The 22,748-nt window shown below is 36.7% G+C and overlaps 1 protein-coding gene across 2 annotated transcripts; it reads left to right on the forward strand.

Moving 5' to 3' along the window:
- The first annotated feature begins 9,752 nt into the window (after window positions 1–9,752).
- On the forward strand, window positions 9,753–21,421 carry LOC131318969 (uncharacterized). Of its 2 annotated transcripts, XR_009197845.1 has the most exons (8): window positions 9,753–9,993; window positions 10,104–10,135; window positions 12,845–12,942; window positions 13,121–13,203; window positions 14,331–14,408; window positions 14,482–14,580; window positions 16,859–17,222; window positions 20,253–21,421. XR_009197845.1 is itself a non-coding variant. In XM_058349045.1 (7 exons), the coding sequence occupies exons 1-7, from the start codon at window positions 9,907–9,909 to the stop codon at window positions 17,147–17,149; spliced, it is 768 nt and encodes a 255-aa protein (XP_058205028.1). In that variant the 5' UTR covers window positions 9,753–9,906; the 3' UTR covers window positions 17,150–17,448. The 2 variants fall into 2 exon arrangements, 1 of the variants encoding a protein (XP_058205028.1); XM_058349045.1 differs by lacking the exon at window positions 20,253–21,421 and having other exon boundaries at window positions 16,859–17,448.
- The last annotated feature ends 1,327 nt before the right edge of the window (window positions 21,422–22,748 follow it).

Here is a 22,748-nt window from a genome sequence, read left to right on the forward strand (position 1 = left end):
TTCCATGGCATTATTGAGGTTCTGGATTGCTTTGTCATCAAAATCATAATCTTCATCTCCTCCGTGATCAGATAAATTTGATAAATCTTCTCCTGTTAGTATTGCTCTTTGCTGGTCTTTCTGTTCCAAATAATATCTAACTAGATTATCATATCTTGTTTCAAAATGAAATTTTAACTCTGGAATGCGATCATTGGACCTAATTTTTTGAAATAGGTCTTCACATACTAAAGGTGCTTTCCCATAATCATATAGATTATCATAATGAAAACCTTCAACTATGGTGAAGGCAATGGCATGCCTGATCTGCTTTCTTATAGAATTTGCTTCGCAAATCCTTGGATCATCATTATCACAGTGATAAATTCTTCTGAGGATTGTATTTGCAGGATTGGTGTTGATGTGAATATTGTGGTAGGTAGGGATGAGTTGTCCCGTAGATGTCCATTTTGAAAGCTTTGATTCCACTACCACCTCGACTGCTGTATTTTGATCTGCCATGGAGTTGAGAACACATGCTGCAATTTTTCTTCCAAATCTGTTAGTGTCTTCTGGGTCATGGAATATAATTTGTTGAATATATCCAAAATCCAAAAGAGTTACTTCTGTAATTTCCACCTTTTTATCTTTGAAATTAAGATAAAAGGGTTTGAAGTGCTTCATGTCTATGTTGGCCATAGGGATGCTGTAGACAAGTTGGCATGTACAAGTCATCCTCTCCAAAGGCGTTTGAATACAAGTTGGTTTAATCTTTGGACATGGCACCACATCTTTTTCTTGTAAATAAAGAGTTTTCAGGAAATAGTGAGTCCTGGAATACAACCTTCATTCTGGTTAATCTTGATCAGTTTTGAGAATAAGAATTCTTGAAAATGAACTCTATCTTACCTGGCTAAGTACTGAATATGATGGATAACATCTGGGGGGAATTTTGAAAGAAAAGTGGTTGCCTTTGCCCTTTGGTTGCAAAAGCTCTATTGGACCATATTTCTTACTCCACTCACTCTTTTCTTCATCTTCCAGTGGGGAAGACTGCTTTCTCACTTTTACCAGTGGGGTAAAAGGGCTTCTAATTTTCTTGAGCTCCTTCTCTGATTCTAACAACTTCTTTTTGAGAGTTGTTATCTCTTCTTCAAGCTTTTGTTGATTATTGATCAACTGTTGGTTAGCCTGTTCAAAATCTTGATTTCTTTTATTTAAAAGTTTGAAATTTCTAGTCATTGTTTCGCAATGACCACAAAATCTTATTTGCTGGGAAAATGGTTGGTTAGAAGATAGTTGGTTGAAAACCTGGTTATTTTCAAAACCTGCAGTTTCAAGAGCTGCCTGAGTATTTAATCTTCTAAAAGACTCCGAAAGGTAAAAATTATTTCCAATGGTGCGATTTGCCCATTGATTTGCTTCTGCAAAGGTATGGAAACCTTTCCATGTTGAGGAAGGAATTCCATCTACCTGTTTTAAAACTTCTAGCCAATAGGAATAAATCCCTGGGACATGACATATGGCTACACAATAAAATAAAAATCTTTTTGTTGGGTTTGACCCATTTTGTTGATTAAAAAAATATTTAAAGCATTTAAACAAGCTAAGAATCTAGGGACATCCTTGTGAGAATCCCAAAGATTATCTGAAAGACATTTCTGTTCCTCACTGATATTGTGGATGAGGTACCTGAATTTGGATCTGGATTGTTCAGGGAAAACTCTGAGAGTCACACTCCCCTAAAGGTTAAGAATTTCTGATCTGTTCTGGTTGAACTGGTTGTAATGCTGGAAGATGCCATCTGAAAATTTGGAAATATTAGTATTTATTTCCCTGGATAAATAATCTGCTAAGGTGTTTTCTTTTCCTTTATTATGCTCAAATTCTACTGTATAACCATTTTCTGTTAATATATCTATAAAATTAAGCCATCTACAATTACTGATCTTTTTCTTATTGAGAAGTTTATGGAATTTAACTATTGCTTCACAATCTGTTCTGACTGTAAAGGGTTTAAACAACCATAACTTGAAGCTATTAATGGCGTTAATAACTCCGAGTATTTCACAATCTATGCTGGCTAAATTTCCCTTTTTTCTATATTTTCCACTAGAATATCTACAAATCTTTTCTGTGAATTTTGCTGAGTACTTGGTGGGTTTGCTAAGGAGTATTGCTCCCCATCCTTTCTCACTAGCATCTACTTCTATTACTATGTAATCAGATTCTAATGGTAACTCTAGTTCTGGTAAATCTCTACAAATTTCTTTGATTTTCCTGACAAGATCTATATCTTGCTGGTTGAAATATTTTTGACCTGTTGGGTCGTTTTACTATATAAAGGTCCTATGATTTTACTAAGATATTTTATATATGGTCTAGCATAATTCAAGGTTCTTAAAAATGACTGAAGCTTCTTTTTATCTTCTATTTTATCGAAAAATTCTAGGATCTTCTGTGCAATGTGTGGTTGTAACTGAATTTTTTCTTTCCCTATTCTTGCTCCTAAATATTTTATATATTCCTTGCATAGTTCCATCTTCTTTTTGCTAATGATTAAACCATTATTTATAAATAACTGAAATGTTATCCTGAGATGTCTATAATGTTCTTCCTGTGTTCTACTAAAAACAAGAATATCATCAATATAAACAAGAATAAATGAATGGTATTCTTTGAATATGTTGTCCATTTTTCTCTGAAAAATACTGGGTGCTGTTTTTAAACCAAATGGCATGACAATCTATTCATAACATCCTTGAGGACATGTGAATGCTGTCCATGGTCTACTAGACTGGTCTAACATGATCTGCCAAAATCCTGATTTGCAATCAAACATACTAAAAATTATTGCATCCTGAATTCTATTAATAAGCTGTTCTTTACTGGGTATGTCATAACTATCTAACTGAATATTATCATTAAGACGCTTATAGTTTATGACCATCCGTGCTTTTCCTCTTTTGATTTCTGCATGATTTCTTACCATAAAGGCTGCACTTCTGTGTGGGCTAGTACTCTCTTTTATAACTTTAAGATCTAGTAATTTCTGGATTTGTTTCTTAAATTCCTCTACGTCTAATGGGCTGTATACAATTTTCTGGGTACTAATCTTAAAATCTGGATTAATAATTTTTAAATATGCTAAGGTCTTGTTTTTATTCCAATGTTTGATTGGATTTTCTCCTAAAATCTGGGTTTCTTCTGCCAACTTAATTAATTCTTCTAATTGTTCTTTATCTGTCTTCCTCTTTTTGGGATCAAAAACTGACAAAGAATATTCTATTTGATTAAAATCTACTGGATCATAATCTATCTGGATTAACTGCTCCTCTTCTTCCATTAACCATTCTGTCTCAATATTATCATCTACTGTTTCTTCATATGAATCTAAACGTTTTTCTGGAATATCTTTTAGTATTTCATGTATCTTATCTTTTACTATCCTATTTTCTTCTATTATTTTTCTGTTCTCGTTAGTAGGTCCACCACGCGTAGCTGACAACTCTGATTCTAAATGCTGGGCGTGTAAGGTTTCAACCTGTAGACTACGCTTGTGAAAGGTGACAAAATGTCTGCTAAATGTAATACTGTCATTCATGCTGTCGATAAAGTTTAATCCTAAGATAAACTTATAGCTGTGATTGATTTCTCCTATCCATACCATAGGTAACGGGTAGGTATGCTGCTGTTGGATTCTGTTGGTAAATCTGATGCTACTATTCATAAGGCATGTATCATAAATGATACTGGTATTATTCATGAGATCTGCTCTGGCTATGTAACCTGATTTAGTAAAATATTCAACTGGTATAAGATCACGACTAATATGACTTTTGCTGGCTCTTGTGTCTACCATAACTTTGGTTTCTATGATCTTTCCTGGATTCTTTCCTCTAGCTGGTAATAAAATCTCACAATTTATCTTTATAAGACTGTTTTCTCCTATTCTATTGACCGACTCAACAATATTGCAGTGGTCTTCTATAGTTTCAAATACTTCAAATGATTTTAGAGGCTGGTTTTTCTCATATAACTGGTTTCTTAATCTACTATTTTCTATTTTATACGTTTCTATTTCTATAGACAAGATTTCTATTTTCTTTTCTAGTTCACTCACTTGTTTTTCAAACTGGAATTTGGTTCTATCCAAATCTAACCTAACTGTGGCTGCTTCTAATTTGGCTTCTTAGAATGCTAATTTTGAATTCTGGTTTAATACTGATTGCTGTATGCTATCACTTAAATCTATCAAATCTCTATTTATTTGATGATTCTTTTTGAGACAAAATTTACAAACATTTTTCTTACATTTATCACATATGCTTCTAAATAATCTAAAAGGATAACCATTGCATTCTGAGCAAGGTTCACTATCCTGTTCTATATAATGTTGCCACTGGTGTATACATTCTATACTAGAACTTTTAATCATAAAAGTATATTTTGGTATGTAGCTGGGAAGTTCATCTTTTGAACTACTACTGCTACTGCTATCATTATCTTCTAAGAAATTTATTTCTTCTAGTTCTGTACTGACTAAACTGTATATTGATTCAGTATCACTTTCCTCTAATTTTATTTCTATAAACTCAATATTATCAAAATCTTCTAATTCTGCTATAAGATTTGCTTTCTCTACGTTTTTCTTGTTTTTCCCTTTATTAGGGCATCTGTTTGCTAGATGATCTTCTGAATCACATATAAAGCATTTACATTTACGGTTCTGAGTTGGTTGAACTCTTTTCCTAAAATGTCTCTTAGGTCTTGGTCTAACTGTTGTCTGCTGGGTGCTTGCCTGTAAGACTGACTTTTCCTATATCTTTTCCTAGGATAATAGCCATGTTTTTGATATCCATAATTATACTTTCTTGTCTGTGCTATTTTCTTACGGTATTTACTGGCTTTCTTCTGATATTTATAGAATTTGTTTTTCTTTTTCTTTCTTTTTTCTTTGCCGTATCCATACTGTTGTGGAGTATATATGACTTGGCTACAAAAGTTTAATTTATTTTTCTTTATTCCTTTCTGAATTTCAAGTGTAGTGCACTTGTCTCTTAGTACTGCAAAAACAAACTGAATTCTAGGGCCTATTCCTAGATGCTGGTTTTCATCTCCATTAGTAACCTTCCATTTTTCCCATATTTCTTCTCCTAAAGGTCCTGAAAGTTTCCTAAAGAATTTATTACTAATTTCTGAATTGAGTGCTCTTCCTGTTTGTGATGCAAGGGCTATGAAGTCATTACAAAAGCTGACTATATATTTCCATTTATGTAACTTAAGCTGTTCTAACTGTCTTATAGCTACATTCTGATACGTTGTATTACCTCTATTAGGATCTGCTCCTATGATCAAGGTTTTGATTAAATTGGTGAAATTGTAAACATTTGGTCCTTGGGCTATTAAAGTCGCATACTAGGTTTCAAAATCTCTTTTGTAGGCTTCTACAATTCCTTTTGCTGTGTCTTCTAAAAATGATTCGCAATATGACCACATCTCTGCTGAAGAGTGCCAATTGGTCATTTCTAAAAGTTTTCTTACTAAAGCTTGTTCCCATCTATCTATTACTGCTTTGTGAAACTGAGGATCAAATGCTGCAATGTCCAGCATTAATCCTGTTCCTGCTCGTGCCATAAGAGTTATGTCTCTATCTACTGGTAACATTTTCCCATAGGTTCTGTATTCTAGTTCTTGAGCCGATGGCTCAATTCTAGACCTACTGATTGGAATATTTCCCATTCATATATTTCATTTGGGAGTACTGGTGGAGTATTATCGTATGTTTCCATTTTGACTTCTACCATATGGCTTTCTGTTTTCTTAACTGGTGGTTGATAATATTTGGATCTAGGGTCTGAGTGACAAAACATATCTTCTACTGAAAGGTTATTCTTCCTACTGGAATCATATTCTAAAAAAATTTCTTCTAAGACAAATATATTATTTTGTAATAGATATTGTCATTGGACTTTTGAACTATCATCTAATTCCGGATGCTCGTACTCAAGTTTTTGGATGTAGTATCCCTTTAAAATCTGGTAGTCATAATAGTTTAAGTCTGGCCTATAAACTGGTTCTAAAAGTTCTTTTAATCTGATTATGTCAGATTCACTAAACTTAACCAATTGATCTAGGATGAACTGAGGCTGTTCATATGCCATATAAATATGCTCTGTTTCTACATCTGAGTTTCTAGCAAATTCTGTATGAATAGAATTACTTACATCTGAATGTCTTCCTGCTGAGACATAATTACTGAATCTAAGATTAACTTCTCCTAGATTGTTGGTATAAAAGCTGCTGTTACTGGGTCTGAGTTGCTGTTTAGGCACTAAGTTTGTGACTTTCCATTCAAGTTCTGATAACATTTCTGAATCACGTTTTTTGGCTTCTATGACCTGGATACCTCTGGTACCTAAAGCTTTTAAGGCTCGATCTGTTCTAAGCTTGTATCTGGTGCTACTGTGATTGCTCAATTTTCCTATAAAATTTACACATACCAAAAGGTTATGGACATCAGGATCATGTGATATCCCCTTGCCTTAATTCCTATTTTTATATGCTGGTAAAATTCATTAAGTCTCATCTGAAAATCTCGTATGCAATAAACAATCTGGCAATTACTGTTCATGTCTAATTCCATGCTTCCTATTAAAGCTTGTTCTTGATTTGTAAACCGATTATCAAAAATCATAACCAATACTTTGGTTCCCAAGTCTTGTCTAGCTAAACCTTTTATTCCTATAGTAATTAAACCTAGGTGTATAAGACCTAATCGTAACTGTTTAAGCTCATTGAAACTCTTCTGAGTAATCATCTCTAAAATTTCTAGCTGATCTTCAGTTATAACACTGACTGGTTTTTCATGGTAGCTATTATAAGTTCTGACTCCTCTATTGAAGAAATTCTGTGATCTATATAATACAGTTGGGTTTAATAATTCTAAACTATGATTTCTGAATCTGTCTAACTGCACTTCTGGGTCTATGATTCCTTCTATTATATTTTCTTCAACTGGCTGTTTTCCAAATACCTTGTTTAGCAAAGGAATCCCACTAACTTTAGTTTTACTGCTAGACGCCATTACTGGGTTCCTGAAGATTGAGGAATTTCTGGTCTCTTTCCTTTGTTTGGATCTGGAGTGCCAAATATATTATAGTAAAAGATATGGTTTTGCAAAGATCTATTGGATCTTTTGGGTTCTAGATGTCCGGTTGAGGCTGAAATACTAATCTGGTTTATTTTAGAGGTTAAGACTTCTAAAGCTTTTCCCTCCTGGAGTTTATCTACCTTAATAGACAGCTGGTCTAACTTTTCTGATGTCTCTACTAGCCTATGGCTAAGGCTTATCAAAAGTTCAATAATTGTATTATTTTGCTTAATAATAGTTTCGTCTGTTTTGCCTGTTGGCTTGAAACTGGATAATCCAATAGGATCTGGTTGAACTTTTCCCGAATTTTCTAATGCTATTTTATAAAATAAACTATCGCAACTATTCATTCTCCATTAGCTAATTTCTTAACTTCCTCTAAAAGAATCTCTATTTTCTGGAGTTTACTATCCACTTCTGCTTTGACTTGAACTGAGTTCTGTTTTATTCTGTCCACTTCAAATCTAAGACTTTTCACTAATTTTTTGGTTTCTGTTTCTATATCCTTGGGCTGAGTAACATCTAACTTACTGATCAGATCTATTATATCTTGTTTGCAGGGCAATTTCTCTGATATTAGAGCTGTTTTTCTTCTAACTTACTGATTCTCCTTAATATTTCCGAATGTAAATCCTTAAAATAATCTAGATTTTCTAACTGCTTACAAGATCTAGATCTACTAATTCTTTCCAAGATCTGGGTAGTTTGCTCAAGAGATTTTGTTGAAAAATCTTCAAACTGATTTCTGATTACTATATTACCTCTAACTTTTAAGCTAAATTTTTTATCTAGGTTATTGCTAAGTTGCTCTATTAGCTGGAAACCTGTTCTAATCTGGAAATTTTGTTTTGACTGTTGGGATCTAATCTCACTTAAACTAGGACTAATTACCTTAATTAATTCATTAATCATAACAAACTAAACAATAAAAGTAAACAATAATAAACGATAATAAACTAAACAAATAAAAGGATCTATAATCTGGCTACTTGAATTAACAAATAGTACTGTAGGCTCTGATACCAATTTTCCCGTGGGGTACTGTGTAAATAAAAGGCGAAAATATGAATAATAGAAAGTGGAAACACAAAGAAATTTAAAGGGGTCCTAACTGTGAATATCTAAAAATTCTGATGAAATATATATAAGGTACTGTAATTAGTTTTAAAACTTCTGAAAATATTGGTCTGTACTGTAATTATCCTAATGTCTTACACGTAATTGTTCTTTCAACACTTGATTATTTTCTGGCCTGTCCTGATTTGGGTCGTAGGTCAGTGTCCTGCTTCCTAGACTTTCTGGACTTTTAGCTCTTGAAATGAAATGTACACGATTGGTTGTGTTTATGCGGTGGTGCATATGTAACTTGAGACACTACATTGTAATTTGTATATCTGCATGATTTTTCATGTTCTGGTTTGAATGAAGGTCAAGTTCAGAAACGCATGCAACGTATCTTTTTATGCTGTTGAAAATCCTCACTACTTGTTCCTGTACAGTTTCAGTCGTATAACCCATGGAAAGCTCGAATGACTCAAATTTCAAGGCGTGGTGCGGTTCAGGATTGTGGATGGAGTAGGATCTTGTGCATTGTCATACTTAACGAAAGCATGCATAAAATTTCAATTTATTTTTTTACCTGAAAGAAATTAATCTCATTCTTAACTGGAAGTCATGTCAAATAGTTTTCGTTAGGGGTGAAAAAACCCGACTAGCCTGAACCAACGGAAAAACCGATCGGTTTCTTCGGTTTTTGATCGGTCTTGTCCCGGTTCAGATTGGGTTCGGTTTTGAAATCTGAACAAAATTTAATTTTTGGTTCGGTCTCGGTTGCGTGGAATTCCGGCCAGACTGAACCGAACTGAAAGTAAAATCTAAGTTTTATACCAGTTTTTAAGTAGTAATTCTTACCTTTGACCAATCTGATCCGTTGATCTGCACTCTTAAAATCTGGTCCATTGATATCTAAGCTAAGTTATATCTAGCCCTAAAATCTAGTAGTGGGCTTGACCCAAAATTAAGTTTTTTCAACGTGGCCCAAGTTGGCCCATTTTGGTCAGACCGACCCGACCTGATACCAAACATAAATAAAATCGGTCGGGATCAGTCCTGGAAAGTCATGCCCCGAACCGAATCGGTCTTGGAAAAAATTATCCCGAACCGAACCGATTTCACCCCTAGTACTTTTTCGTTACGTAACTTTCTACCATTTAGAAGAAAAAAAAAACTCACAATTCATCAACTCAACTACACAAAAGCAGTAATTAGGTCAACCAGATTTTGGTAGTCACGTAATCGGGTTGCATTTTTTTATTACTAACGAACAAAAGAATGAGTTTGAGAATGCACATAATTTACGACCTAGTTATCGATGTTTGATCGATTTTAAAATGGGAAATGATTTTCACACACCCTTTTTTGATTATGGCACTCCATTTTTTGTCTTTTAATGAAGTTTTTGTGTGATTTTTTTCACGAAAAAGATAAGAAAATGAGTACTATAATCAAAATAGGAAGTGTGAAAATTATTTTTCATTCAATTTTCCTATAGACTGGTAAAAAAATGAAAACAACTACTAATTGGAATCATGTCGGTGGCCCAAAAAGTGGATCCACAAACGGCCCACCGGTCGGCCCGATCCGCGGTTCGTTACCAACGTGAGTGAGCTGTAGACAGTAGGGTACATACAAACAACGGTTTAACGCAGAAGATGGTTAAAAACTGATCGCCGGTGAGATCAGAAGCGCCAATTGGTATTTGGGCAGTCGAGGAAATGGCGACCAACAACACTTGGTTGCTTCCTGAGATCGGACCCGATGGCCTTCCACGGGAAGCCCCTGTCATCGCCTACACCGAAAAGGTCTCTTTCTCTCTCTCTCTCTCTCTCTCTCTCTCTCTCTCTCTCTCTCTCTCTCTCTCTCTCTCTCTCTCTCTCTGTGGCAATTGTGATTTTCCTTCTGTTTTTTTCAGATAATTGAGCAAGAGCAGCTTCAGTTGAAGAAGTAAGTTTGAATTCTGCTCCTCCATTGTACTGGATCTTAATTTTTTGTTTTTTTTTTTTTTTTTTACACAAGTCATTTTGACTTAAATTTCGCTTGAGTTTGTTAGAGCTTGCCTCACATTGGTTAATTATAACCTCCAAAACTAGTATATGAGCCTGGGTGGCCTCCTCACTCATTGCCTGGTTTTGAGTTGGATGCTTTGACATGGTAACGGGCTGGACTTTCGGAAGCTTTTGAACAAGACTCTCTTGACTGATTGCCCCGTTGTTTTTGCCAGTGCACTTTGTTTCGTTGCGGTTTCAATGTTATGGATCCCTTGTTTACCTCGCGGGGAAGTGTTAGAGCTTATCTCACATTGGTTAATTATAACTTCCAAAACTAGTATATGACCCTGGGCGGCCTTTCTACTCATTGCCAATTAGTGTTGAGTTGGACTCTTTAACAGAGTTCATGACATTCTAATTTAATTGTGAATGGACAATTGATTCCACACCCGATTTATGTGTAGCTTTTCATCTAAAACTATCCAGCCTCACAATGGAATTGCTTCGTGTACTGTTTGTGGCGTATTAGTTGTTCTCCTTGCTTCGTTACCAAGGGACCTTCATAAGGTTGCGTCATGAATTTGTGTGTGCAAGTGATGGAGGATAAATTTGAAGTGAACATGAGACAACTAGTTGGGGTTGTCGAAAAGCGTCTGCGTCTTAGTAAGATATACAGATTGTATTAATTAGTTTTCTCTATGTAGTATGTACAAACAACTGGTGGGTGAAACAGTCTGCTCAAGAGAGAGAATATTGATGAACGTTTGGCCAAACAGATAAGAGTGATATCTATGCAGTACTAACTTGAAGAGTAGTCGGATTAGATAGCTTTACTGTAGGAGTTGTTGTGGGCAGTGAAGGCTGAACTGCTGAAGGAAGGAGCCTTCTGGTAAGAATTCTGATCGGTAAAATGGCAATAGGTCAGTGGAGATGAGCTAGATGAAAGCAAGATGGCCTTAGAATGGAAGTTTTAGAGACGGAATCTAGCATGTATGCGGTATATGACTTCATGAAGGTGGAGTTTCTAACAGTGGGGGTCTGTTACAGAGGCTTCCTCACCTGGTTACATGCACAAGTGAAGGCAAAGGGATAGGTGCATCTTTCTCATTGGCCTGACAATGAGATGTTAACCACTTCTCGTTGTAAAGTCAAAATCGTAAGACGCCACAACTACTGCAATTGTGGAAGGATGTGTTTGTCATGTTTGGAGGTGCAAAGCACGCCATACAAAGCACAGGTGCTCCATAAATGTTGCCGTATGAGTACCGCATACAGGTACGTCAAAATACGTACCCAATAAGCTAGAAACATATCAGCTATGTTTTGGTATCCGGTACGGCGCCGGGACGCTATCAATACGGGATGGGTACGTGGATTGGTACGACACTGGTATGCCAGTTCTCTTATTTATTTATGTTTTTTTATGTACTAGATACTTAATTGTTAACATTTTCAACTATTTTTTCCCTCCCATTCTTATGTCATATTTTATTTATTTATCATTACTTACAATAGTTTTGTATTTGCAAAATAACTAATTTGAAGTACCCACACAAAAAAGAGGGGAAAAAAATTTAATATGGAAAGTATAAGTTTAATAAGTAGAGGTGGGACATCCATGAATGATAAGGCCATGTTTTTCTATAGCATGCTAGAAATACAAAAAATATTGGTGTACCCTCGACGTACCCATACCCTATATTTTTAGGTTTTTCCCATATCCCGTACCCCGTTCCCTTACCTATGCTTCATGGAGCACGCCAGATGTTGTTGCTAACAGATGAGGTTATCTTCCTGTGGAGAATGTGATGATGTAGGCTGAGCAGGCTTTAGAGGGATCTATAATCTGTATATGGAATATGCCCTTCGCTTCATGGCCTTAATGTGGAGACACTCTATTTATAGGAAGGTTGAGCCATAAAGGCCAGCTCATATAGTGGCAAGCTAGGGCAAGTACAAAGCCACAAATGTGGTTCCCTTTAACTGGCTTGATGAAAAGCATAGGAAGAGGTGTAAAAAACCATGAGGTCACACTTCACAGTGGCTGCAACAGGAGTTGGGTGTACCTTTCGTATTTCGGGGTGCAATGAATACGCCATATGTCTGTCATAGTCTCATGAGTAGGATTGTCTTCATTTGAAGCTGGTTAGTCTCAAATTGTCTTGAGATACGATGAGAACCCTCAACTCTAGCTAGTGTTGCATGTACTCTTCTATTTGTCCTAACGTACCTATTGCGAACGGTTATGGTAAGGATACAATAAAGGGAGATGTGCCCAACCAATTAAGAAGATTAGACAATTTGATTCTTGCTTATTCTTTTTTCTGATGTCGAAGAGGAAGAAGCTCTCACATTTGACACCAAGGAAATTTCTAGCCTCTCACATGGATTTGAGGGAGAATTTCTTATTCTCGCAATTAAATTTCAAGTACTTCAGATTTAAGACATCTTATATGATATTTAATTTGCCAGTTTGGCAATTAGGAGTGAAAAGCAAAGAAATGATTAGTGAGAAACCAAATCAGGATTCAAATATGTTGAAACCAAGATAGGAAGGATCATTATTCCTGAGATTTCCTTAACTTGTCTGCATTTTTTATATTTTGTGATGTAGAAGCTTCTATGCTTAAAAAATTTATGGCTCTTCTTCTAATAATTCTCCTAGATACATTGAAGAGAATTATTCCAAAATCCGTGATGTTGAGCGTGAGCTGGAGAATCTTACATTGGATATGAAACTCATTGCTGGACCAAAAAAAGCAGGTTGGATCATTATCTTGATTAGTTCCCTGACTAGAATTGCGTGAAATCTCTGTCTCTCTCAAAGACACACACACACTCTCACCTCCCCACACACACCATGCGCACGTGCAAGCACAAATCACCATATGTAGAGTTAAGTGACCATTGTCATTGTTCTCTTGTATGGCATCTACCAAAGCACTTGAACATATGAGGAAGAAAATTGAAATGTCAACTGAGAGAATCCGTGTTGCAAAGCTGAATGAAGAACAAGCACGAAAGGTTTCTCCCTCTTAATTCATTTTTTCATCTTGTTTCTTTAACTCCTTTTCCATCGCTCCTTTGAATACTCCTTTCATCCTCTTTTATGAGTGCTAAGAACATTTATCTCCTGTGTCCTATGTATGCTGCTTCTTGGAAACTATTTTCAGCTGTGGATGCCGCATGCAAACATGTGTAGAGCTCTATGCTGGAAGGTTAAAACATATCTCGAAACTGTTGTGATAGCTTGTTTCTGTATCCATGAGGAAAATGTGGCCTAGAAGTATGAGCTAGACACACCTACAACAGTGTGCTGAGGAAAATTGCGTATTTTACCTTGCTTTTGGTCTATGTTGATTCTATTTTACCTTTATGTATGTGGTGATTTTACGAGGCCTCTTTTGAATAAACTAGCATTGCTGTCATTTTCAGTCAAGTATGGCTGAAGCTAGCAGCATTTGCAGTGCTTTGCTTCCCAGCTCCATGCACAATAAACGTAAGCAATTCTTGTGTCAAAGTTTTCAGCTGCCAGGAGTTTGTGTGAACATTTCTGTCAGATGATTCCTCATGGCTCATACACGTTAATATTAGCTGGGAGTAAAACATAAGCATGTGTTGGGGCCAAAAAGTCTTGTAAAACTTACTACCTAATATTTCTTAAAATGTATGATTTTCTGTTTAGTCATGTCTCATGCCACCTGGGTCTGAATCAGATTTGGACCGATTGGTGGGTGTATGGATGAGAAACTTTTATCAAAAGAAATTAGTTTTTACTTTTTAGTTATGAATGAGAATTTCAGGAACTTATTGTGTAATGACTAATATTAGTGCCTTTTTGTAATTATATATGTCTATTTTCACCATTCAGGGGCAAGTCAACGTAGGTTTCCTGATTTGGGAACCGTAATGAACTGATCACTTTGGGGAAAAAAGAAACAGATAGATGTTTCTTTGCATCTGTTTAAGTTTGAAAAACGGCTCTAAGCTTCTTGATCTACATGAATTTTCCTTCCTCTAGTTAGTTTTTGTGACTATTATTTAGAATTATAGCTTCCATTCCGCATGGAGAGTTAATGTTGCTATTGCATGTTTTTCTTTCGCACATTTTTCCTTCTTTTATCCATTCAATGCTCGGCTGCTCATCTCAGAGTTGGGAGGCGGCATCAAAGGCTGTAAAGGATGAGGAAACTATTAAAGAGAAGCTATGCAAAGACTTAAACAATCTGGTACATGTTTGTGTAATGTGAAAGTTCAAGTATCACTTTATAATTACTTTCTTACAGAAGTAGTCTTTTATAGGTTCAAGAAAGCAGCAACACTCAGTTTGCTAGACTGGAGGAGTTGAAAAGGCGACTAGAAGCTTTGAACCCGAGCAGATCATCCATTTCTGTCTCTTATGTAAGTCCTTCCATTTGCTTTTGTATCTGTCAACAGGAAAGATTTTCTTTGTTTCGTCATCTCATCATCAAAAGTTTCTAGTGCATTGTGATGCGGTATTTTTGGCCTAAGGTATGTTTAGTGCGGCTATGGAGATGCTAACATTCAATATATAACCATGATATTAGCAGTAGTTCTTCCCATTGATCATGTCGTATCGCCTAGTTAATTTTCCTTATGTGAGATGGACAATTAAGCACACTTTGTCATCTTTATAAGCCAGCCTGTTTTTTCCCTTGCAAACAAAGTACATATAGTCGTGAATGTTTATAAGGAAGCAAGGTTATAGATGCAATTTAGTTGTTTTATAAGGTTTAAGGAAGCAAGTTTATTGTTGTTCTGTTGAGGTGATGAGCAGGTTTTTTTGCCACTAAATGGATTCTAGGTTTTCAAGAGACGTATGAATCTGAGGATTTGAAGCTTGCTGTTGTTTTCTTTGGCTGATGAAGGTGATGATAAGAACACCTGAACAACGGGTGGTGTTAATGCCAGAGCACTTTTGTACAGTGCCAATGTGCCACGGATATTTCTTCTATTTGCCTGTTTTCCCCCCACCAAACTTCTGTTTTTTCTGCCTCTTTCCAGAAATCTCACCCTCCCTTGGAATAATGGATTAACTTGGCAAAACAACCCACTCCAGTTCTCACCTCTTCTCTCCGTTTATCCCATACGCCTATGGTCCCTTGCCCTCTTTTTATGCCCGTTTAGCACCTATCTTTCTCCATAGTCCCATCTAGTCACGTTGTTAGGGCTTCACCTCCACCAGTATATCTGTCAAACGTTGATTTTTATCTGTTCCATTTACCTTTGAAACCCAGTCAGCACGTTCCAATGCTAATATAGAGACGAAAACGACAGCCTCTCGATATAACAACACACGAAAATCAAAATCATAAAATGTTACTTGTCTATTGTGGTGCTTTACCGCTAGCATCACACCTTTAATTAGGTTTGCTTTTGGATTTATTATTTGGTGATTGGTAAGAACCGAACACACACACACACACACACAGAGGGGGGGTTGAGAACGGAGTTGATGGAAGTTGAGATGAGGAGGGGGCATAGAGGTTGGCTGTGGTGAAGCTCCAACTTTGGTGATGTAGCTGTTGTAAATTTTCGAAAGTGGTATACACCGAGATGAGTTTGGGCGGCTATTGGCACTGGTGAGAGAGTATTACACACAGAAAGAGAGCGAGAGAGTGAGCCAAAGCACAGAGTGAGAAGACTTGAAGGGTAAAAATGTCCCACTAATGTTGTGGCATTATCAGCATCAATATAGATGTGGAACTGAAATCAAAGTTTTATTGAGATGCTACATGCGTTAATTATATTGTCCACAAACTTAAAGTGATAAAAATTCAAGCAGTTTGGTGACAATTTCTGGACAATATCTTTACCATTGGAATAGTAACCTGGGAACACACTGTTTCTTAATCCCCCTCATTTGTTTAGGCCTCTTTGTATAAGTGTGTAGTTTTAGGTCTTAACTTCTTTTTTGTGGTAGTTTTGATATGCTGTAACTGTTGTGATCAATGGCAATTGGCAAGACTGGTGTGACTGCAAGAGGGTGGTGGTTGTAGTTTCTGTAGAAGGAAAATCAATAGAGGGGGTTGATTTTGTTCAGTTTGCCTATTGAAGGGTATTTTATGAACTTTGTGTTGTTCAAAAGTTGATTGGATTAATGCTTTTTTCATTGTACAGTTGCTACAGTATTCTATATTTGTTGGTCGGGCTTGATCATTTTTAGGTTTTAGTTATGTCTAGATTGCTGATCATAAAGTTGATTGTGATATAGTAGTCTCTTTAGCCCAAAGTAGCTTCCGTGAGGACTTAGTTTCCTTAGCTATTCACTGGCATAATGTAATAAACATCCATTGTTGGGCGCTTGGGCCCTTATCAGGTTCGGCCTGTTTGGGTGTTTCCTTGCTTCATCTCTGGCTCAAGCTTACGGCTTAATTTTGTGCCCTGTTGCTTCTGTAGTTCAAGCTTTTTGTTTATGATTGTGGCAGAAATTTCCTCCGAACCCACAATCTCAAGCTGTTGCCTTTATTTGATGTAGAGGCGATCCCTAGTTATTAGGCTGGAAGATTGTCATATGACAGCCAAACTGAAGTACTTGCTTCATCTCATGGAAAGTTTCTACAGCACTACCAACATGTCATGCATATACTAACATTTTCCATGAGGTTGATTCATGCATATTTGTAACTCCAGAAGTGCTAAAATTTACCATTTTTAGGATGGGAAACCAATGGGACCTAGAGAGAATAGCCTTGCTTTGGATGCTTCGTCTGTGCCTCCCTCATTGGCACCAGGTGGAACAGAAAACATAGCCAACAACGTAAATGCTGGAAATGCTCCAGGTGCAAATGACCTCAATCAACAACCTTCTGCTGAGGGCGAAGGAAAAGGGAAGAAGAAAATTATGATACAGGTAAGAGGAAAGGGATTAGGAGCTGTTCCTAAGGGTAGAGTACCTCCAACAACAGGTTGGACTGGGGCTGGGTTTGATGTGGATGGTAGAACTTGAGAGCACCATTTCGGAATCTATTCTCCATGCTAAGTTCATGGGATGAAAGATTTATCAGCAGGTCGTCAACTAGGTACATTGTTAGTCCATTTATTCTTTCATCAATTTATTATTTGATGTATGATCTTTCTAGCATTTGTCTCATTATTCATCAAGTGTCGATACGGAGTATAGCAACAAACCGTCTTGTCATTTTGTATTTTCGCGTGTGGGATCATCCTTGTTTCTCTCTACTACTTAAAAACTCTGATTCTCTGAATGCCATCAATATTTACAACCAATAGAGAGAGTTCAATTTCCATCATGCCCTCTAGTAGAGAATTGTCTTCATGGATGAAACAAGTCTTAAAAGCTCGCCGTTCAAAAAAAAAAGTCTTAAAAGCTCTCACGCCACAAGAAAAAAGAAAGAAAAAAATTGGTGAAAAGAAAATGAATGAAGTCGTTAAAACAATTAAATACTATGCTGCACATAAATCCCATCACCTTTATCTAGATTAGATTCTAAGGCCCCAGCAATGATATTTTCTGGGCGAAGGTTCTATCCTTCGTATCCATCACAAGTGGTTCTCTCTCAATTAAGCTTCAGGTTAAATTGCAATCATGGCACGTTCCTAATGGGAGCAGATAGGAATAATATGTACTGCAACAACTTGACTTACCCCCTAATGATGACATCTTGTCTACATGTTATTTTTTTCCTTTTTCAATCAACAAATTGGTTTTTAATGGCAATGACAAGAAAATGCACAAGGTAACTTCTGCTAGGCCATTATTTCGTTTAATCGTTTTCCCTTTCACTTTTGCTTCAATGTGGTCGAAATGGATCCATGAAGTTGCTCTCAAGAACGAAATCCGGCAATGTAATGGTAGTTTAAATCACTCAAAACAATCTAAATGTAGTTTAAACTTTCGGAAGAAGCTTTAGCAGATTTAAATGATTTGTAGTCACTGAGGATCGCAGTTCCAGAGGCCACCGGATTTCCTGATATTTGTAGGTCATGGGTTCTAGACCTCCTTTTAGGAAGGTCAAAAATGTTGAGAGCTCGGGGTGCTGCAGAGTGTGGTGGTCTGAGTTGGGTTAACATTAACAAGGGACCAATATAAATTACAACAACTGATACATCACTGAGCCTCTGGAATCATGCCCAATTTAGATTAAAATGCTTATTACATGTCGCATAATTTGTCAGTGTCACATCTTCTATTCCTGCATTATGTTACTTTGAGTCAGACATTCAGTGGTGATTGTCACATCTTCCATTTTGAACCAGTTTTGTTTTGTCATCTCAGTGATGATTGTTGCACCTTTGTATCATGGTTATTGAGAACCGCATATTCGAAATTTGAACGCTGATAAACGTTTCCAAGTTTCGTTTTCTTGGAATATTTAATTATTACATGTCACATACATCTTCTATTCCTGCATTATGTTTCTTTGATTCACCCATGTTCAAGCATCGCACTGTACCCGTTTTGTTTTGTCATCTCAGTGATGATTGTTGCACCTTTCTATCATTGGAATTGAGAACCGCATATTCGAAATTCAAATGCTGATAAACGTTCCCAAGCTTCATTTTCTTGGGATATTTCGTATTCGCGCATGGCATTCAGTTTTGATTCATCTAGTGCCTGTGAAGTACTAGACCACGTGCTTTTTAACTGATTTGATAGGACTCGGGACATTGTACACCACCAAAAACTGAATTATGCTAGAAAGCCTTGAATTGACAACAGGAAGGGTAGTTGCGGTGCGGGTCCTCCATTGTTTTGTTTTGGATCACAACTGTAGAGATATTTGGGTGGTCTCAGTGTTAGGACAGTTCTTGATAGTCCCACATCTGTCGAGTGCGTTCAGAAACTATCCTTTCTTCATGCAAATTCCTGAGTTGGGTTCACTTGCGATTTGGACTACTTATTGTCTTTTTTCACCTTTCTCTTATGGTCTGATGAAAATTAAAACATCATAGTTATGTATGTGGGAGGAGTGAAAGGGCTTGCATATTCCATAGTTAATCCACCGATCACTTGGCTAGCTTGAAACTCCATACTTGTTTACGGTTTGAATATTTGCATGAAGTCTCTCGTTAGTTTTTTCTTTTTCTTTTTCTTCACGAGCTCTTATTACCAACACTATCGTGGTTTGTCAACTCGTTATTCTTTCGTTTGTGGTAACACGTACTTGTGTTGCATTATTTAGTTGGTGTAGACTTTACCATAGGCTCCATTGCTTTCACTTGCCACGCAACATTCACTCGATCTGCTGCTTTTTGTATTGTAGTTTCACATATAAATTCTGTTTCTTGCAGCATTACTAGTTGAAAAATAGTTCTAGTAGTAGTAAATCAGAAATCAATGACTCCAACTTTCACGGCGGATATTATTCCTCCATTTTGATGTTATGTTAGAAACCAATGCCTCAAAACTTTCATTGCGGATATTATTATTCCTCCATTTTCATGCTACGCGGAGTAAAAGCTCTCACCAACCTACCAAAACACAGAAAAAGAAACCCTGAAATGCCAATGTGCAGAGAGTTGTGATAGATTCCATTTGTCATGCCAAATGTGCATTCATTCATCAATTTCCTATATATCCTTGGGAAACCAACAACATCCTGGACAAGCCCTAAACACAGAGGTGACATCTCCCCAATTTCTTCACCAACTTTTGCTTGAAATTTAAGAACCCCTGTTGGAAACACAGATGCTGTTTGATCGCAAACAGGAAAAAAGTTAAAAGACACTATGCTGTATTTAATACAGCAAGCCTTTCAGCCCCAGTTGAAACCACAAGAAGCAGCAGCTACAGCAACATTAAAAATGGTCTGGGTCTGAGTCTGAGGGCAAACCAAACATAATTGCAACCCATGTAGTATATTATTGAGACCATCACCCATAATGTGGTCTACTTGACTGCATTTCATTCGCATCTGCATTTCATTTGCATTTATGTTGCTAGTGCATTTGGTTTGAATTTCCCGCTTGGAGTTTTCCAATATACTTACTGTAGTAGTAGTTCTCTGGAAAAATTGTGCAATTTTAGTAGTAGTAGTAGTAGTAATTTATTTTGTTTTGAAATTATTTTATTTTATTGTGGGGTTTAGGTACAGAGAAGTTGGTCAGCCCGGTTATTAAGACTGATGACGTTTGCATCCCATGGATCATGCAAGTCATCACATGACACACGTAACCTCTCTCTTTCCCAATTTCTCACTCCCAAAATTTGGACCTGGGAATGCTGTCAAGCAGGCAGTGGTCTTTGTGTATCGAGACCGTTCATCTCGGCAGTTAATAGTTCGGATTGAAAACAAATTCTTCCACAGATAATTTTTTAATCCGAACCACTGAAAACACTTTTGGATAGCCCGAATACACCCTGCACTGGGTGCACCCGCTTGGCTGGGACTGCTTGGTAGCGTTCCCGGATGCCAAAATTTTGGCCACATGGAACGCCCGTCATCTTGTTCTTCTCTACGTCACTGGCACCTTTCGTTTGAGTTATACTGTGAGGATGGTTTGGGACTAAACTAATTACAGTCCAATTACGGACGAATATCCTCTCCGGCCTCTCCAAGGGTGGAGAAAATTCCTTTTCAGTGTCTTTGACCGTCGAGTCCGGCCCGCTTGTGGGTCTTTCTTGGGCATATTTGGATGATTTGAGACCATTCATTTTTTGAATCTTGTCGGAAGTATCAGTTGCGGCTACAATCATGTTGATTGATATTGTTTGATATGCTTTCAAATCATGTCTATTGTCTATGTTGCTTAAAATGTTTTGATTCAATGTTTCAAAAAACTTCACTCTTTTGACATAAATGTGACCAATTGATATATGATGAATATGATTTTTGAAGTAGCTAATGTTCTCGAAGAGATTCATACAATGAATGGTCCCAATCATCACAGAGAGCCCAGGAAGATCTCACAAACGGGCTGGCTAAACGGTTCAGAGTGATCTGTTGATCTACTATTTTCTCAATTTTTCCAAGTTCTGTCTCTACTTTGTTATGCATATGATTTTTTTTTTTATCTAAACAAATTAGATAAATCAAGTACACGAAGATAAATTATTGTTTTAAGAATGATAATAAATGATTTGCCGAGCAAAAAAAAAAATGATAATAAATTTAGAAGAGATTAAATCTTTCAGGTTTGGGAGGAAACGGGCGTTCGCCCGACATTAGGCTGCGCCACGTTTTCAAACTAGTAAAATGCTGAGAGAGTTATCTTGTGCCCAACCAATTAAACCATAGGTTTGCATAATTAGCTAAAGCCCCCCAGAATAGTTCTACTTTACATTATACAACAACAAAGGACGCCACTTCACTTTCAACGACAAGCAATGTAAAGAATTGCCGAATGTTGCTTTGATTGTATGCTTACACATTTTCCGTTCTGTTTAATAATATAGATTGCAGTAATTTTTAAACTTTGGATGACGATTTTGTTCATATATGTACCAGCCCTGCCTATTTCGAGATGAGTATTACCCGTTTTCTATCAAATATTTAATTTTTCTATTGAAGCATACAAGAACCCTTTTTTTTGTTTAGATCATACTCCTATCTTTCTTTCTTGTTCAAGTTGTTTGCATACGGATTTACCCGAATATGAGCCGAGTATGGTAAGTTGTTCAATATCTCTTTTAGGTATGAAGGCGGGGATGGAGAAGGATTTCCGATTGGGAATCAGGGGTGGACTAAGATCTCCCGATCCTTATCTTACCCGTTATTGTTTCTATTTTAAACTGGTCCTTTCATTTTATATCTGAGCTTTTTTTTCATCATCATTAATGTGCAATAGTTCAAATTTATCATATATACACAGAGTATCGTAGTAAATTCACAAGAATAAAAAGAAGAATAAGTAATGCAAATGGTAAACAAAAATGTGAAAATTAACTACCTAGAAAGAAAACGAGGTTACAAATTATAATTTGGAAAAGAAAAATAGAATAGAACAATACGGTTTAGTACCTTGTGGAGTATCGCGCTGGGTCAACCAGGCCCAAAACCTACAGTGCTTTATTTTAACAGTAGGTTTTGTCAGCTCTAGTATTTATATTCTCACTTTTCCATAACTAGGAATCTATTCGATTGGGTCTTGTTTGATTCCTATTAGTATGTGTCTCTTCCATCGTACTCCTACTAATGTTTTTATTCATTTCTTTAATCATGCTTCCATTATAAGTTAGTACATGCCCAAATCTTAGCTAGCTACCCCTTTTCGATAACCGTTTAATTATTTGTTTCCATGTACGAAGTTGTCGTAGTAGATCATACAAAATGGACTAGTACTAGTTGTCATTCAGAAGAATCAGAACTAGGCTTCGGACCATTTGTTTTTTATTTTTATTCAAACACACGTTTATGTTGTCTCCTCATGAGATATTTCGGGGTGTTGGGTGAGTATATTCCACGTGGTACCCGCTCCGCACATCCAAGCCGTCCAATACACTTTTGAACGGCTCGGATTGAAACCCTTTCTCTCTTCTTATCCTAGCACTTTCTCTTTTCAAATTCGAGCCGTCTAAAAACGCAATGGGCTGTTCGAATGCACTAAGAGGGCACCGTGTGATACCCAGCCGGCACTGAAAATTT

Source organism: Rhododendron vialii, chromosome 3a (genome assembly GCF_030253575.1).
Source record: "Rhododendron vialii isolate Sample 1 chromosome 3a, ASM3025357v1".
In the NCBI taxonomy this organism is placed as follows: domain Eukaryota; kingdom Viridiplantae; phylum Streptophyta; class Magnoliopsida; order Ericales; family Ericaceae; genus Rhododendron; species Rhododendron vialii.

Excerpts from the sequence above, each read along its gene's own strand:
- LOC131318969 (XM_058349045.1), top strand. The coding sequence starts at position 9,907 with ATGGCGACCAACAACACTTGGTTGCTTCCTGAGATCGGACCCGATGGC. Across the intron at positions 14,409-14,481 it reads GCAAAGACTTAAACAATCTG|GTTCAAGAAAGCAGCAACAC; the intron begins GTACATGTTTGT and ends AGTCTTTTATAG. Across the intron at positions 14,581-16,858 it reads CATCCATTTCTGTCTCTTAT|GATGGGAAACCAATGGGACC; the intron begins GTAAGTCCTTCC and ends TACCATTTTTAG.